General features: G+C 38.8%; 1 protein-coding gene across 1 annotated transcript in view; it reads right to left on the reverse strand.

Moving 5' to 3' along the window:
• Positions 1-359: 359 nt before the first annotated feature.
• The window catches only part of uchl3.S (ubiquitin C-terminal hydrolase L3 S homeolog), a 31,608-nt gene continuing 15,486 nt past the window's right edge, over positions 360-16,481 (reverse strand). The window contains exons 8-10 of the mRNA XM_018249910.2: positions 2,464-2,539; positions 1,962-2,020; positions 360-601 (exon numbers count right to left, since the gene is read on the reverse strand). Of these exons, the coding sequence (XP_018105399.1) occupies positions 518-601; positions 1,962-2,020; positions 2,464-2,539 (219 nt within the window). The 3' untranslated portion in view covers positions 360-517. The remainder of the gene's footprint in view (positions 602-1,961; positions 2,021-2,463; positions 2,540-16,481) is intronic.

A 16,481-nucleotide genomic window follows, 5' to 3' on the forward strand; every position in this document is an offset into this window, starting at 1 on the left:
CTCAGGCAGATTTAGAAAGCTCAGTTTCTACCGAAAAAAACAATGTATAGTTTTCCTAGGTAAACTATAGGTTTCCCCTCAGAAAATGCCCCTAAAGTGAGAGAGCACAAAATGTTTCAAAAACGGCTGGCATTTCGCGTAACCAAAATGTGAAATTCTGCTGGCACTTAAAGGGTTAAAGCAAGTAGCCATATAAAATGGATTGGCGTGTTTACCAAAATACCCCAAAACCAGACACAAAAGTTTGCTTTCTAAACAGACCTTCAAGTGACTTACCATAATTGTCCACTGAGATGGCTTATTCTGCACAAGTTGCCATTCTCATATAGTCAGTCCCAAAGTGAATTCACAGCAAGGTGTCAGAGACTTACTAACTGTTTTTATTAATGTACAGTACTCTGAAATGTGAACATGGTTATGAAGTAAGTATATATATATAAAAAAAAAGAATTAAACACTTGGCTTTCATGGGGAAGTCCCAGAGTGCAGTTTCAGGAATCCAGTTGCTCAAGATTAATTAGGCTTTGGAGAAAGCAACCACAGTAAATCGTAACTCATCTGGGTCACGCAGCATAAACTTTTTGCAAACTTCTATGGCATCCTAGAATGCGAACATAAACATACAATTAATTCTTGCCTGGCCACCAAGAGAAGAAAAAACATTATTAAACAATACCAAGAAATGATTTACTAGTTGTTTTCTAGAACAGAAAACCTCAAAAGTACCACCAAAAAAAATCCTTGTTTTCCATATTTTGAATCTGTGCTCTAAAATATCCAACAGAGGCTTCTTACTTGCTAGTTTAGATAATGTGAGGGCTTGATTGTACCCACATTCAGCTTTGTTTGCCAACATAAATCTGCTCACATGCCAAGGCCTGAGCTGACAGGAACTGGATAAATTTGCTCAACACAAAACTGGATCATACTCATTCCACCACATAAATATGCTTTCACCTATTAATTATGTGAATTTTAAGATTAAAGATTAAAAATTAAATGTAAGGAAGGATATGTAAAAGGGTGAACCACAAATGAACAACCCCCAAACTAGTATTTATTTATAAACTGAAATTGTTTTAAAATTGTGGCTTGTCCTGATGGTACAGAAGAGAGAATTGATGCTTCAAATCAATCTTAAGCATGGAAATATTTTTAAAAGAGAAGGAAAGTATAATCACTGGGGGTAACAAATGTAATTATTAAAGTGGTAGTTTATCTTTACTTAAAGTATAAACTGTCTTTTCAATCAGTCAATTTTCAGTTTGGCCACTGACCCTGGCTACCAAAAGACACTCTGTAAGGCTTCATTGTTATTACTAATAATTACTTATATTTCTATATAGACCTTTTTCTATTCATATTCTATTAACTCATTCAAATCACTGATTGACTGCAAGCATACACTGGCCCCTGGCAACCAGATCACTGCTAATATAAAAGCTTAATAATTACAAAACAAAAGACCAATTGAAAAATGTCTCAGAATATCACTAAAAGTCAATTTAAAGATGAAAAACACCTTTAATTGAAAAAGTACATGTGTACCTATCTGTAAAAGCAGGGGGAAGACAAATTATTCTGATTTTGCAACTTTTATAAGTAGGTAAACAGGTAACCCATTTTAGGTTTAACCCTGTAAGTGATTTTGCTGCACCATATTTTGCCAGTGTTTGTGCAGCACAGCATAGCCAACCCAGAGCCATAAAACCTCATGCTGGGACTTTAATAGCAGTCTGTAGATTTTAGTGATATGTGGAATTAAACAAAATAAGTTACATCATTTTTTGCAGTCCATCTCTATTATGTTAAACCTTCTAAACCAAGTGCCTACTACTCACTCACCAATATCATTAAAAGGATAACACTTGGCTAAGCTGAACAGAGAAATAAGATGCTGTCAGTTCATCAAGTAAACCATTACACTGTCACGCCATTCATTTGCTAAATCTTAGCCATACCTCAAACAGCTTCTCTTCATTTGTTTGTCCATGATTTACAGGGAAGGGTTTGCATCCATCTGTAAAGTACAAATAAAGCTATGAGGAATCAGCTTTTATCGCTGACCAGGTAAAACGGCAACTGTACAAACACCTTTGCAGATTGTTTATAAGTTTTTAGGTTTATAATAACTTTAATTATGTACCGCTATTGCAAGAAACATATTGGAATTTGTTATTCTTGCCATATAACTTAATTGTATTTGTGAATGAAGCTCATTCACAGCTCCCTCTGCTGGACAAATTGTCATGAATCATGACTTAAAGGACCAAGAACATCAATTTTTAAAAAAAAAAAAAAAAAAAATTTGTTAGTATAGAACGAAAAAAAAAAACCACAGAGACAAATGAAACTTTTAAATCGCTAAGTCTTTATTAAGAAATAACTTACCAAACTCCACTTGCGCTCCTCTTCAGAAAAAATTCTGATTCATTAAAACCAAACAATGCAAATATGAATTACCTAGTTCATAGAGATGTCCTTTTATATGAACAAATGCAACAAAGTGTAAATCTACTTTAACATCTATATTCGGTGCCTGTGAAGAAAAAAAAAGCCATTAACAAAGAAAGCTCCCTCATATATACCATAGTTACAGAGCAAGAACTAGATGTATACAGAACTTTACTCTACAGACTTGGTGATATTAAACGTTACCCATCATTGTGCACAAAATATCCCCCTCAAGGGTAGGGACTTTGGATGACAGAATTTATTCTAGAATTTTTTTTTTTTAAGAAAGCAGCCTGAAATTTTGATTCAGCCAATAAGAGCCACTAAAAAAGTCTTTATTTCCCTCATATGTGAATAAGAGCCTCAGCAAAGCACAGGCTGGGGAGGGTATCTGAATACTTCCATAGCTGGATGCAGTCACTATGTTGATATGTGCAAACCACTGGTATGTAAGCAAGGGAAATAAAGATGGTTGAAGGCTTCTCCATTCGCAGGTAAAGCCAATATTCTAGAATGGCAGAATGCCATTTTCAGGTGAAGGAATACAAGAATACATGAACAAAAACTAGGTTAGGGAGAATTCTAATGTCCTTTAAAACATGCATACATTGATTTTCTATATTACTGTAACGTGTATTGGTCATGCAGCTATATTAACATTTATGGTATGTGTGCATTGCACAGAGCTATGTCACGCTAGGAGGAAAATGCTACTGGAATAAATTATTGCCACTAGATGAGCACTACAAATACTAAGTGTCTATAAAATACACAAACACAAAAATAAGCAGAGACATTCTTATCAAACTAATGGAAAAGAAAAATGAAAGAGCAGTTTAGTTATGTACACATAAGTTATTCTCTCCTACAGCAAGGCAGAGCATGACTGCAGATGTTTTATGCATTAGCGAGGGTCAGTCCATATAAACAAGAAGCCTCTAGGAATGTTAAGGGGTGGCAGAAAGCAGGAGGCCAATCTGTATGACAACTGTTAAACTAAATACGGCTTCTTCTAAGCTCAGGGTTCCTTACCGTCCCATTCTCTGCATAAAACAGTTCTATCTGTATTTTAGATCAAAAAGGATGTAGACTGCACCTCCGATAAAAAAATGTTTCTCCTTTATTATTTTGCTATTAGAAAAGATTACATAAAAACATGTAGACACATCATTGCCTGACGTGTTTGAGACTCAACTAGTGTCAACTAGTCCTTAATCATAGCCTAGGACTAGTTGAGTCCGAAACGTGCCAGGCAATGATGCGTCTACATGTTTTTATGGTATCTTTTCTATTAGCAAAATAATAAAGGAGAAACATTTTTTATCGGAGGTGCGGTCTACATCCTTTTGATCTTGAATCTAGCAACTTTATTGAGACCAGCACTCCTATACAACAGCACTGATACACTACAGGGGACATGAGACTTTGCGGCAAGACTGGATGTGTGTATATATAGGTGTATATGATCCTTGCCTAAAAGCAAAGGCCAATTATCAGATTATCCAACAAAGTCAACACAGGCAGATGTGTATGGACAGATGTTCCAATCAAAGATAGTTTTGTTTTAAATCTGAGAGGCCCATACAAGCAATACAGATTAAGCAGTAAGGGAAAAACTATCCAACCAAGTTGTATCAAGAATAGCTAAAAATAATCTGTAGTTGTTAGTCAATAGGTTAGGTGACTAATTTTGTAATTCTGAATACTGACTGAGTTAAAACATACAAGACTAGAACAAATGAATAGAGCAGATAGTGTTTTAGCTGATTCAGTTTCAGAGCCAAGAGTAAGCTCCAAGGCCTGGAGCTTAAGTGGACCAGATATTACTCCAGAGAAGGCCTGGAGCAGTTCTGGAGCTTGAAACTAGGTTTCTGGAGCTGATCTTTTGGCTAGTTTAAAATACAGATAAATAAATTAGTGTAAACAGATGTCATTCATTTGTCACAGAGAAGCTGGCAAAAAACCGAGCCTGAATAGCAATTCAGAGCCTGGAGCAGGAATAATGAGAGCCAGTCTAGAGCAGGAGAAGACAAACATGGACCCCAGCCAAACTTCGCTTTTATGACTGTAAATGCCCCAGTGCCTTTCAGCGAGGAATTAAGTGTAGTTTTACACTGCCTGTAGTAGAAATAATTAAAAACAATACTATACATTCCCTTTTCCTTTTACCGTTAAGTGTAAGTTTATCACACAGTGATAAAAAAATTACTAGATTTCATTGTTTTTAATGAAGAAGCAGAATGGTCTTCAAAAGGTATGCAACACGGTTTGCCAAAAGAAAAAAGCAACACACTGCCCAGCTATGTGATAAGTAGCCCCCCCCCTAAAAACCCCCCAAAAGTAACAGGCTTAACATAGTTTGATTCAAAATTTGGTAGCGAGGTTAATGTTAAAATTCCCCTATAATGCATATTTTCTTCTGAGGTTGCTCTGAAAGAAGGTTATGAGCCCAAGGAATGTGCTTCTGAGTAAGAAAAACAGGAGCTCTTGCCTTCCTAATATGTTTATAAGAAATACATATATGGCATTTTTGAGGACTACAAACATTTCAGTGATTGCCACAGTGTTTTCTCCTGAAGAAATATTACTAAGGGACATTCTATTCTGCATTTCTATTCTTTGTGCTAATGTTACCACACAAACACTAATTGCTGCACTGGTCACCCATGAAAATGCCAGACCTGCAGTCAGCAATAGCAGAGCTTTCCTATGGAAGACTTGAATGCTGCTGCCATCTCAGGTCATTTTGCCAGGTCATGTGCTTTCAGAAAGAACCAGGGATATACTATTGAACTGCTTTCTGACAGGCTATTGTTTCTCCTATGCAATGTAACTGAATGGCATCACAGTGGGACATGGATTTTACTATTGAGTGCTGTTCTTCTATGTACCAGGGAGCTGTTATCTGGTTACCTTTCCATTGGTCTGCTAATGGGCTGTCTCGGGGGGGGGGGGGGGGGTAAGGGAGGAGGGTGATATCACTCAAACTTGCAGTGCAGCAGTAATGAGTAGGGATGCACCGAATCCAGGATTCGGTTCGGGATTCGGCCAGGATTCGGCCTTTTTCAGCAGGATTCGGCCGAATCCTTCTGCCCAGCCGAACAGAATCCATATGCAAATTAGGGGCGGGGAGGGAAATCGCGTGACTTTTTGTCAGAAAACAAGGAAGTAAAAACTGTTTTCCTCTTCCCACCCCTAATTTGCATATGCAAATTAGGGTTCGGATTCGGTTCGGTATTCGGCCGAATCTTTAGCGAAGGATTCGGGGGTTCGGCCGAATCCAAAAAAGTGGATTCGGTGCACCCCTAGTAATGAGTGACTCATGTACAAGTCACATGACTGGGGGGACCTGGAAAACTGCCAATATGTCAAGCCCCATGTCACATTTCAAAATTAGATATAAAAACATCAGTTTGCTCTTTTACAAAATGGATTTCAGTGCAGATGTCTCCTGGAGCAGCACTATTAACTGAGGAGTTTTGGGGGAAAAAAAGTTTTCCCATGACTGTATCCCTTTAAGAACAAACCTACAGACCCTATCTCGTACGTAACCCAGGGACTGCCTGTACTTATATGCATTCTTCATTAAAAAAAAAATGGTTAGCCAAAGCAGCAAACGAGATCATCCACTTGTCAAGTTGGCACGAATTTCCTTTATGAAATGGAAAGATTCTACCTCGGATATGATAACACTACTATCTCTTATCGATCTTGCTTGCAAAAAAACTACTTACAAAATAATAAATACACATTAAAGACTATAAGAACATTAAAAATAACCTTAAACTCAACTGCCAACCCTTGGCCTGCTAATGGTGTGCAAGCTGTATTTTTGATACAAGTTCATACAGAAAGGAAGAAAAGCCTGTATCATGTCCTCGCTTATTAAATTTGGAAGACATAGACAAAAGCTCTGGATTTCTCAGCAGCTGGTAACATGCTTTCCCCACTCCTTTTATGACTAGTTCCAGCTGCTCTGACCATAGAAGCCAAATAAATTTGAATCTGAAGGACTGAGTGCAGTTCAATTTACACTTTCAACTAATCCTTTCTGGTGCTAACTTCTAAAGTAGGGTTACATTCCAGGATTACAGGTTATAAGGTAATTATCTGCTGGCAGTCAAGCAAACCAGCTATATCCTAAGTATTATCAGGAGAAAATGGAATACCTGGTACCCTTCCTCCACCTAATGGGGTCCTTTGGTACCCACTAAGAAAAAAAAAACATGCAAAGCATAATAGTTAAAAAAACAAAAAACAAACAAACAGCAACTGATACATAATGGGCTAGACAATAACATACTATGGATGGTTGTATCAAAGAATGCAATTACATTAAGGGGCAGATTCACTAACTTCGAGTGAAGAATTCGAATGAAAAAAACTTCGAATTTCGAAGTATTTTTTGGGTACTTCGACCATCGAATTGGTTAAATTCGTTCGAATTCGATCGAAATCGAACGATTCGAAGTAAAAATCGTTCGACTATTCGACCATTCGATAGTCGAAGTACTTTCCCTTTAAAAAAAACTTCGACCCCCTACTTCGGCAGATAAAACCTACCGAAGTCAATGTTAGCCTATGGGGAAGGTCCCCATAGGCTTGCTAAACTTTTTTTGATCGAAGGATATTCATTCGATCGTTTGATTAAAATCCTTCGAATCGTTCGATTCGAAGGATTTAATCGTTCGATCGAACGAAAAATCCTTCGATCGTTCGATCGAACGTTTAGCGCTAAATCCTTCGACTTCGATATTCGAAGTCGAAGGATTTCAATTCGAGGGTCGAATTTCGAAGTATTTTTAACTTCGAAATTCGACCCTTAGTGAATCTGCCCCTTAGTGTTGTTTAATCCTACATTAAACAAACAAAATGCACATATATGTGCCACAGACAGGACGAATTTTGGGTTGAAACGTCGTATTTAGTCAGCCCTTCATTAGAAACTTAGAGAGAGCCTCCTGGTATAAAAAGCCCTGTCTTTCTTCCTACTTTCGGTAAAGCCCATTGAAGTGTCTCATTGCGATGGGCCGCAAATATTTGCCTTGGAAATATTAATTGCAATACTTTTATTTTCAGGTATCACGGCTCTTTGCAAGCTGGTGTGGGGACAGCAGGGCCAGTGCAAACTTCTGTGTTGTTACTGCCTAAACACAGTCCATGGTTAGCAGAGCATTATAGTCATTGTCTGCAGTCATTGCTGTCCGGTCTCCCCAGCGCCGGTATCTGCTCCGCTCCGTATAATCAGACTCAGTCCGGACTCCCAAGCGAAATCGCCCAGCTGGTTCACTTCAATGGGGAGCCCACTGACATCTTCCTACTGCTGCTGGATGAAGGAGGTTGAAGAAGAGCTGGAGAAGGAGATCGGGGCAGAGGACACACTGTCAGTGAATAGCCAGGGAGGAGAAATCGAGTGCTGCAGGATGGATGGTCGCCCTTACGCCGTTTCTCAAGAGGAAAGGAAGTGGAGTTTCTGTAAGTTATTTCTTAATAAAGGCTTTGCTATTTTAAATTTTAATTTGTGTTGGTGTTATTTTTTCGTTCTATTCTAACAAATTTTTTTGTAAAAATTTTTGATGTTACTGGTCCTTTAAGCAACAGATAGTTTACATCATATTAAGTGGCATATTAAAGAATCTTACCAAACTGGAATATATATTTAAGTAAATCTTGCCCTTTTACATCTCTTGCCTTGAACCACCATTTCGTGATGGTCTGTGTGCTGCCTCAGAGATCACCTGACCAGAAACACTACAGCTCTAACTGTAACAGGAAGAATTGTTGAAGCAAAAGACAGAACTCTGTCTGTTAATTGGCTCATGTGACCTAACATGTTTGGTTTGGGTGTGTGCACAGTGAATCATACAATCCCAAAATTAAGTGTGTGAATGAAATAATAATACTAACTAGTTAAATTGGCCTTTCCAAATGGAGGCCTGGGGACTGGATGTAACCCTGTAAGGTATTTTATGACTTGTAAAACAAATGGTACATTTTTTTGTTAAAAAAAAATTGCACGTTACTGTATTAAATAATAATACATTCAAATCCAGTGTATTTTAGTAACCACCTATTCTTCAAGAGTTCCAGTTCCTAAATAATGCCTCACATGGATAGTTAAGCTATATGTCATCTCCTGCCTGTACTGTTATCTATTAGATATATAGAATAGGAAGAATAGCTTGACATTATTATTATCACCCATTATGTGTATTTATATGATCAGGAAATGGGCACACACACACACACACACAAACATTTATCTGAAAGGGTCTTTTGTACCCATATTACAAAGAGAAACCACAGACCCAAGCACATTGGGACCATGTGATGCCAGAGACAGAAAGTACCAAATGATACTACACAACGTGACAATTCACAATGAAACTGGATTTTCAGGTACAGCACTTGATATGAGAACAAAACGCAAGGGATTGATGTTTGCCAGCAGAGCTTTTCAGAAGAACTGACATGTGGAATCTGCTCTATGTCTTGGATCAGCTGGAATACAGTGTGGGTTTTTACCTGTGAATAAGCCAACACAGGTACGGGCCAAGGAAAATTAAATAGGTACAGACTTAAATAACCATGGCATTAATCCCGCAGGGTAGGTTCTGAGTTTTAGTGAATAAATGATAACATAAATGCATAACATATAACACAATGTTTTAATGGAGCAAACAGGTCGAAAAAGGATACTTGTCAGCAGATTTTTACCTGTAATACTCTGACACTGCAGAGAGGTATTCAGGAAATAATAGGTAAAGGTGGGAAGCCTGGGGTATACCTGTAGATGGCAGGACAGAGTCTTGAAGCCATAGGAAAGCAAGGTTTAATAAGGATTAAACTTACAGAACAGTTGCAACAAGAATACAGGCAGTGATGAGGAAAACAGAAATCAGGAATAATAGTCAGAAACAGGCTAAGGTCAGAACTGGGGAATCCGCAGCAGTTGGAAGGAACGCATTTCAATGTTATGGGCCCCACAGCAAATAATTTCTCAGGCCCCCGAAATGTCTAAAGGCTGACCTGTTTTACCAATATTTTGTGAAATTGTATATGATTTACGGCCTCATGGGCCCCTTTACCTCTTGGGCCCCCTGCAGGGTCTGCTTCCTCTGTAGTGACGACCCCTGCAGGAATCTTAGTCAGAACAGGCCAAGGTCAATACCGGGAATCCTAAGAAGGTGGTGTCAGGACACAGGAACACCAGAAACAGGAATACAGTACCTTGTAATACAGTTCCTTGGAATACAGGACGGCAAGTCTTGCAGGGAAATATGCAATGACCAATCACCGAGCAAAGGTCAGAGTTGGGCTTATAAAGGGGACATAAATGTAAATCAGAAATACATGAGGGTAATGAGATGGGAGGAAACAAACTAGGAGCAGGCAGAGTCAGGAATAATGATAACAGACCAGGCCAGCCCCAAGAGCCTCCAGTGGCTCACAAATTAAGTGCAAGTCCAGCAACCGCAAATACAAGGTTCAAGTCCTGGCTGTCTTGACAGTACCCCCCACCCCACACACACACAATTTGTTGATCTCATCAGGCATTCTCCAGCCTCAGGGTCAAGCATGCGAACTGACATAAACTGGCACACAACAAGCCGCATGGAGCTATAATGTGACCTTGCATCTATGACATGACCCTCTACTTCCTGTGCAACGCTAAATTGCTATTTCCTGACTGTGAGAAACCATCAACTCCTCCTTGGCATTCCCATAGCAGCCCCCAGTCAGAGAATGTGCCTCAATGGGAGACACAGTCTGTTTTTTCAGCCCCCCTCACTTTTTAAATTAAAATAGCATTTCTCCAAAGCATACTGTACATACAAAGCTAAATATGTGGACGCTGATAAGTGCCACGCATGATGTTGTTTTATGTGTAGCTTCACAGACTGGGGTATAGAGAACTGTACACAAAGTGACCGAGCACCAAAATTGAAACAACGTAGCAGTGCACCCGCAAGTTAATTTATAACAATTGTGACAAACATATGTATCTATTAAGGTAATACACGGTGGGATACATAATTGCTCATGCCCCCTCCCTGTAAACCTCCAGTTAACTAGTTCAGGTGCAGAAGTAGATAGTGAATTAAAACACAACTTTTATTAGTCTCACTTAAAAGATCACGCTACAAAGACACATCATTGTGGATCCTCCTCAATGAAGCTGGACCATGTCCATAAAACAAACACATAGCTTAAAAACACATAGGTTGGAACAGTGGGGGAATAGTGCACTGATGTCCAATCAGCCACTATCACTACAAATATCGTCAGTAATGGGGTATATCTAAGTAAGTGAATTCCCCTATTTTTATCTGTACTCTTAAACAGATAATGCAGCACCCAGTTTTAGTTCAGGTATTTAACATTTAGTTCAAAAAAGCCTCAAAGAAATGGCACTCGCTCCTAACCTTAGAGCGATTGTATGTTGAATTAGCCAAAAGACGTCTGTTCCAAACGCTGGTCAGAAGTCTAACCAGCCCTCCCAGACCACCCTTCCATTTGCCCAGAGTAATTCTTCCTAGCTACGTAGGGAGCAAATGTGGGCTGGTCCCCCACTGTCCACCAATGCCACCCAACGCGTTTCACCGGAAAACCGGCTTCTTCAGGGGCATAAGTGAATTTCGTGTCTTGTGAGCGTTTAAATAGGGTATGCGCAATACATGCGTCTTGACTTCCGCATACGTCACTTACGTCACGTGACGTGCGTCTCTTCGTCGTCCAATGCGGTCCATGCAATGGACGCGCCCCTATTTCCGCATATGTCACCAGCGGAGAACTGCACATTGCAATTACTATTACTGTGCTCTTGGCCTTTAGTGGGTCATTTTCATATTGGTACCATTATGAAAATGTATTGGAAAATGTTTTGGGGCTTCTAGATTCTGTATCATGTTTTTCAGACAATTTCAAGTTTACCTTTTGCCTTTCTAGGCCACAATGTACAAGCTGAAAGGCATGGCACCGCAAGGTCTGCCTGTACAATACATCCAGAAAACAGAACACTGATCATGCATGAAGTTTTATACTGGTCAGTATTCCATTATGTCCATGTACAATATGACGAACAGTCACCAACAGAGTCTTTTCTATAAAAGGAAAGCTCAATAAGAGCTATTGTAGGAGTTTTCAAAGTGAGGGGGTTCTGTGTTTCCGACGGGCCTGTGATACACAATGCTGAAAAACAAATCTAAGAAACTTGAAGGGGAATGGGACATAGAAATTAATCCTGTACCATTATTTAGTTGTTATGTCTAGTGACCTTTGTAACCAGACAATAGTTGAATTGACTTCGGATGGACAGAGTAAAAGATGCTTTGGTCACTACTGCATTCACCTTTCTAATTTGAGGTAAATCCTTTGGCAAATGTTATTTTAGGAGCTACTGGACAAAAAACTATACACACACTTATCCCTATACATTTTGCCCAATATGATATAAGAGGGATACTCAACTTCAGTGGACTGAGAGAGGACATATCTCAGCAGGCAGCAGATACACACAGTACAGTATATTCTTTGCATAACTTTCATTGCAGGTAAATCAGCTATCATATAATAGACAAAAGAGCCCATTCAGTAATGTTAATTGCAATACAAGAAGCATAAATGTACATTGCACCCTAAGGGTAAAACTATAGAGGAGTTTTTGATCAGATTTTATCTGATTTTGCCATGCAACAGCATTAGATTTGTAGGATGCTACTAAATCTGATCCCCCTATAGCTAGAATGTAAAGTTGGATGATGTAGTTTATTCATGCATCTACATCTGACAGTCAATCTATTTATAATGGAGAAAAAAAAATCGGTCAGACCCCATTAGATTTTGTCTCGTTGGATGTCTCTTCCATGTAGTTTATACATCAGAAGTCCAAATATTTTTTTGAGCCATGTGACTACATCCATCTTGTAGAATGTTTTTTGCCATTGTACGCCATCCAACGAAATCTCCTGTGGTATTAAGCCCTAAAACTCTATCTGCAAGGCACCTGTGCCTAATTGCACTCATCTTTATTTGCACCACACAGCAGCATGACCGTTGTTTCTGCTTTTGTGCATTGGTTGAAAAGTAGAGTATGTGCAAGGAATAAGGGAACCCTGTGCTTAAAGGGGAAGTATAGTCCCTTGTGTGACATAGGATCAATAAATAGGGCTTGTGTCAAACATTTTTTCCCCCCATTTTTTACTCAAGACAAATCTGTGTTTTGCTGTTATTTCATTAGCTAAACAGGGCAAACGGGAAAATTTAAGCTACAGTCCTGTGCAGAACCAATTTTTAAGACCCGGACCCTGCAACTCGCAGCCCACTACCCGAACCGCAACCCACATATTTACCCGCTTGGATCCGCTACCCAACCCAACTGCCTTATCTGCAACCCACCATTAAACAGGAAATGCTGTTGCTGCAAACCTGAAGTGACATCATCATAAATGGGAGGAGACAGAAAAAAGTTTTGTAACATTTTAAAAGGAGTAAAATATAGACAATATAACATAAGATAAGAAATATAGATGGAGACCCGCAACCCTCATCTATTTCCGCACCCGAAATAGATGACCCGCTGCAGGACTTTAATTTAACATACTCCACGTTTGGCTCTTGCAAAGTAGATACATAGATTACCATTGAACCACCCGTTCCCTTCCCATTTTTGTATGACTTTTGTAAGCAGAAGTCCATTTTGCACGATCATTTTTTTGTGCACTGGAACTCTAAACCATAGGTTGTTCAGCACAAACCCTGTTCTTTGAACTCTTGTTGAACAAGAGTGGTATACTGGCCCTTTAACACCTACTTTGACCAGGTAGTAAATACATGGCTTCCTTTGCACACTGGAGTTTACTGCTGTGTCTGTTTACAAGAAATTGAAGGGTGTGTCTGAAATGCAGCCAGATAACTGCAGCAAACCTTTTTGCCCCTTGTATATTAATTATGCTTAAATTCTGGGAAAAATACCATTGGCTAATTTTTCTGCTTTGCACAGAAATATTACAAAGCAAGCTTTCTGGACTCTTAACTTCCCTTCGTTATGCAGAAAGTTTAGCCTGCCTTGCATTAATTTTAGTTAGTTTTAGATGACTGACACGACTGTGATTTCAGACAAATGAAAGTGCTATGTCCCTCACTGTAATATATAATAAGATCCTGACTGAAAATATTATCTGAGTTATAGAAAAAGCAGGGCATAGCTGTTCTCTGCTTATATGAAGCAATGCCACTTGTGGTCAAGAACTGATAGTTCTGAATTTAGATTCACTTTAACAAAATAAATAATAAAGCTGATCGAAATCATATGCAGAAATGGAGAAGAAACATTCAACTGAACTATGCCCATGTTATTAATAAACATAGTTAAAAACATACAATGATAATAGCTGTGGGCAGAATACAAATTCCACTCTATTTCAAAATGCACGTTCACATAATATCTGTCTGGGCAGGCTTTGCTTCTACACCCACAAAGAAAAACCCTTGAGAAAACTCTGCTTGATGTAGGTATGAGGTGAGAAAATAATTACAACTATTTAGCTTGACATAAATGCAATGTAATCGTTTATAGAAATTAAAGATCTCACGCACTGAGCACTGAATTGGATGCTACTTAAAACTAGATTTTACTCTATCCATTAAAAATATAAATTGCCTGATGTGTTTTGCACTGAATCATTAGCATTTATGACTAAGTAATGTAAATGTAAAATTGAAGGAATGCTGTTCTTACATTCTGTCCTTTTCCTCCACATTCTGCATTTGCACTTACATTTTGAACAAACGTTCCTGATATGAAATAAGACAAATATATGCAGCTGCTTAACTACCTTAGCTAACTTAGCTGCTTAACTACCAAACGCAACACCACATACCGTACCACATTTCTCACCCACCTAATTCGATTTTGCCCACTCCCACACCTTGTGTATTACTCCTTTCCCTTTAGAGTGTATGCCTATGCATAGGCTTACAGCCGGCGGTAGCCTCCACTCTTTTCTGCATCGAATCGGCTCGTCGTGAACAGACTTTGGCAGATATCAGTTCAGAATGCGGGTCTATTTTCGCTGATCCAAGCCGATTCAATGTGGAAAAGAGAGGAGGCTACTGCCTGCGGTAGGGCTGAAATTAGCCAGCAGATTTTGGCTAGCTCAGGAGTGCCCATACTTTACTAATGAGAGGTCTACTTTTAGTGATGTTGTCCCATTAAGATCTACAACCATAAAAGAATTATTAGCATTCTGTTCCATGGAAAATATTACCTAAATATTGATTTATTAGAAAATGTATATTGCTATATTTAACAAACAACTATTTCTTTCGTAACGTAATAAATATCTGAATGAAAAGCATGAAATACGAGGTTGATTTAGACAAGCTTTCTGTTGACTAGTAGACCCCAAATCTACCTTTTGGGCACCTTTAGGCAAGCTGATTTAGGCCCCCATGTGGCCCTCAGATGCTGTCTGGTGCACATGTTAGGCTACTGGGGAAGGAAGTGGAGTGCCTGCATGATAATTTACTCCACCAACAAAAAAAATAACAGTTGTATTTCTTTCATTTTCCAGGAACATCTGAGTACTGGGGTGGTTTCTGAATGAAGATTTTTAGTGAAGCAGTGTTCAGTTGTATAAAATTATATCAAATGTGAAAAACTGGCTGTGCAAAAATTTGGGGTCCCTTGTAATTTTGCTAATTTCAATGCATGTAATGTAACTGCTCAATACTGATTACTGGCAACACCAAATTGGTTGGATTAGCTCGTTCAGCCTTGAACTTCATAGGCAGGTGTGTCTAATCATGAGAAAAGGTATTTAAGGTGTGCAAATTGTGCTTTTGTTTGACTCTCCTCTGAAGAGTGACAGCATGGGATCCTCAAAGCAACTCTCAAAAGATCTGATAACAAAGATTGTTCAGTTTCATGGTACAGGGAAGGCTACTAAAAGCTATCTCAGTGGTTTAAACTGTCAGTTTCAACTTTAAGGAATGTAATCAGGAAATGAAAGGCCACAGGCACAGTTGCTGTAAAACCCAGGTCTGGCAGGCCAAGAAAAATACAGGAGCAGCATATGCAGAGGATTGTGAGAATGGTTACAAACAACCCAAAGATCCCCACCAAAGACCTATAAGAACATCTTGCTGCAGATGGTGCATCTGTACATCGCCCTACAATTCAGCGCAATTTGCAAAAAGAACATCTGTATGGCAGGGTGTTGAGAAAGAAGCCATTTCTGCACGCACGCCACAAACAGAGTCACTTGTAAGCAAAAGCTCATTTAGACAAGCCACAGTTATTTTGCAACAAAGTGCTTTGGACTGATGAGACAAAAATTAAGTTATTTGGTCATAACAAAAAGCACTGCATGGCATGGCAGAAAAAAAAATATCGCCATCCAGACACTCATCAAAGGCTATAGGAGGTGTTACATTTACAAAAGGAGGCTCAACTAAGTATATACTTTATGTCACTGCTGAAATACTACTGTTTCCATAAGGCATGTTATATATTAAAAGAAAGTTGCTACTTTGAAAGCTCAGCAAATAATAAACAAAACTCCAAAGACTTAAGAGGGGTTCCCAAACTTTTTCATATATTTTTCTTCAATTTGCATATGCAAATTAAAGAAAAGATCCATTGTTACATTAACCCTGTTTGCAGAATGAAATTTGCAAGAGGCATCAACCAGCAATTACAAGGTAACTTGCAAACGGTTGCAAAAATTTCCAGTGCTCATTCCTCAGTCGCAGCAACATCTGTATACCCTGAACATTACAAATCAGATATTTTTCTTCAAGGCTGCAATTAATTTCCAAGGCCAGTGGCAGGTAGTACATAAATTGGTGTCAAGAAGAAAAAAACCTGGACACCTGAGTAATGGGTCAAAGTAATATGAATAAGTTGCATTTGATCGGCTAATAAATTAAGCACACTACATAGTCCAAACAGTAAAATATTATAAAGACATCACTGAGCTGTTTCAAGACCTGATTCTGGCCTGAATCCTGAACAGTTCACTCTG

Source organism: Xenopus laevis, chromosome 2S, assembly GCF_017654675.1.
Source record: "Xenopus laevis strain J_2021 chromosome 2S, Xenopus_laevis_v10.1, whole genome shotgun sequence".
In the NCBI taxonomy this organism is placed as follows: Eukaryota; Metazoa; Chordata; class Amphibia; order Anura; family Pipidae; genus Xenopus; species Xenopus laevis.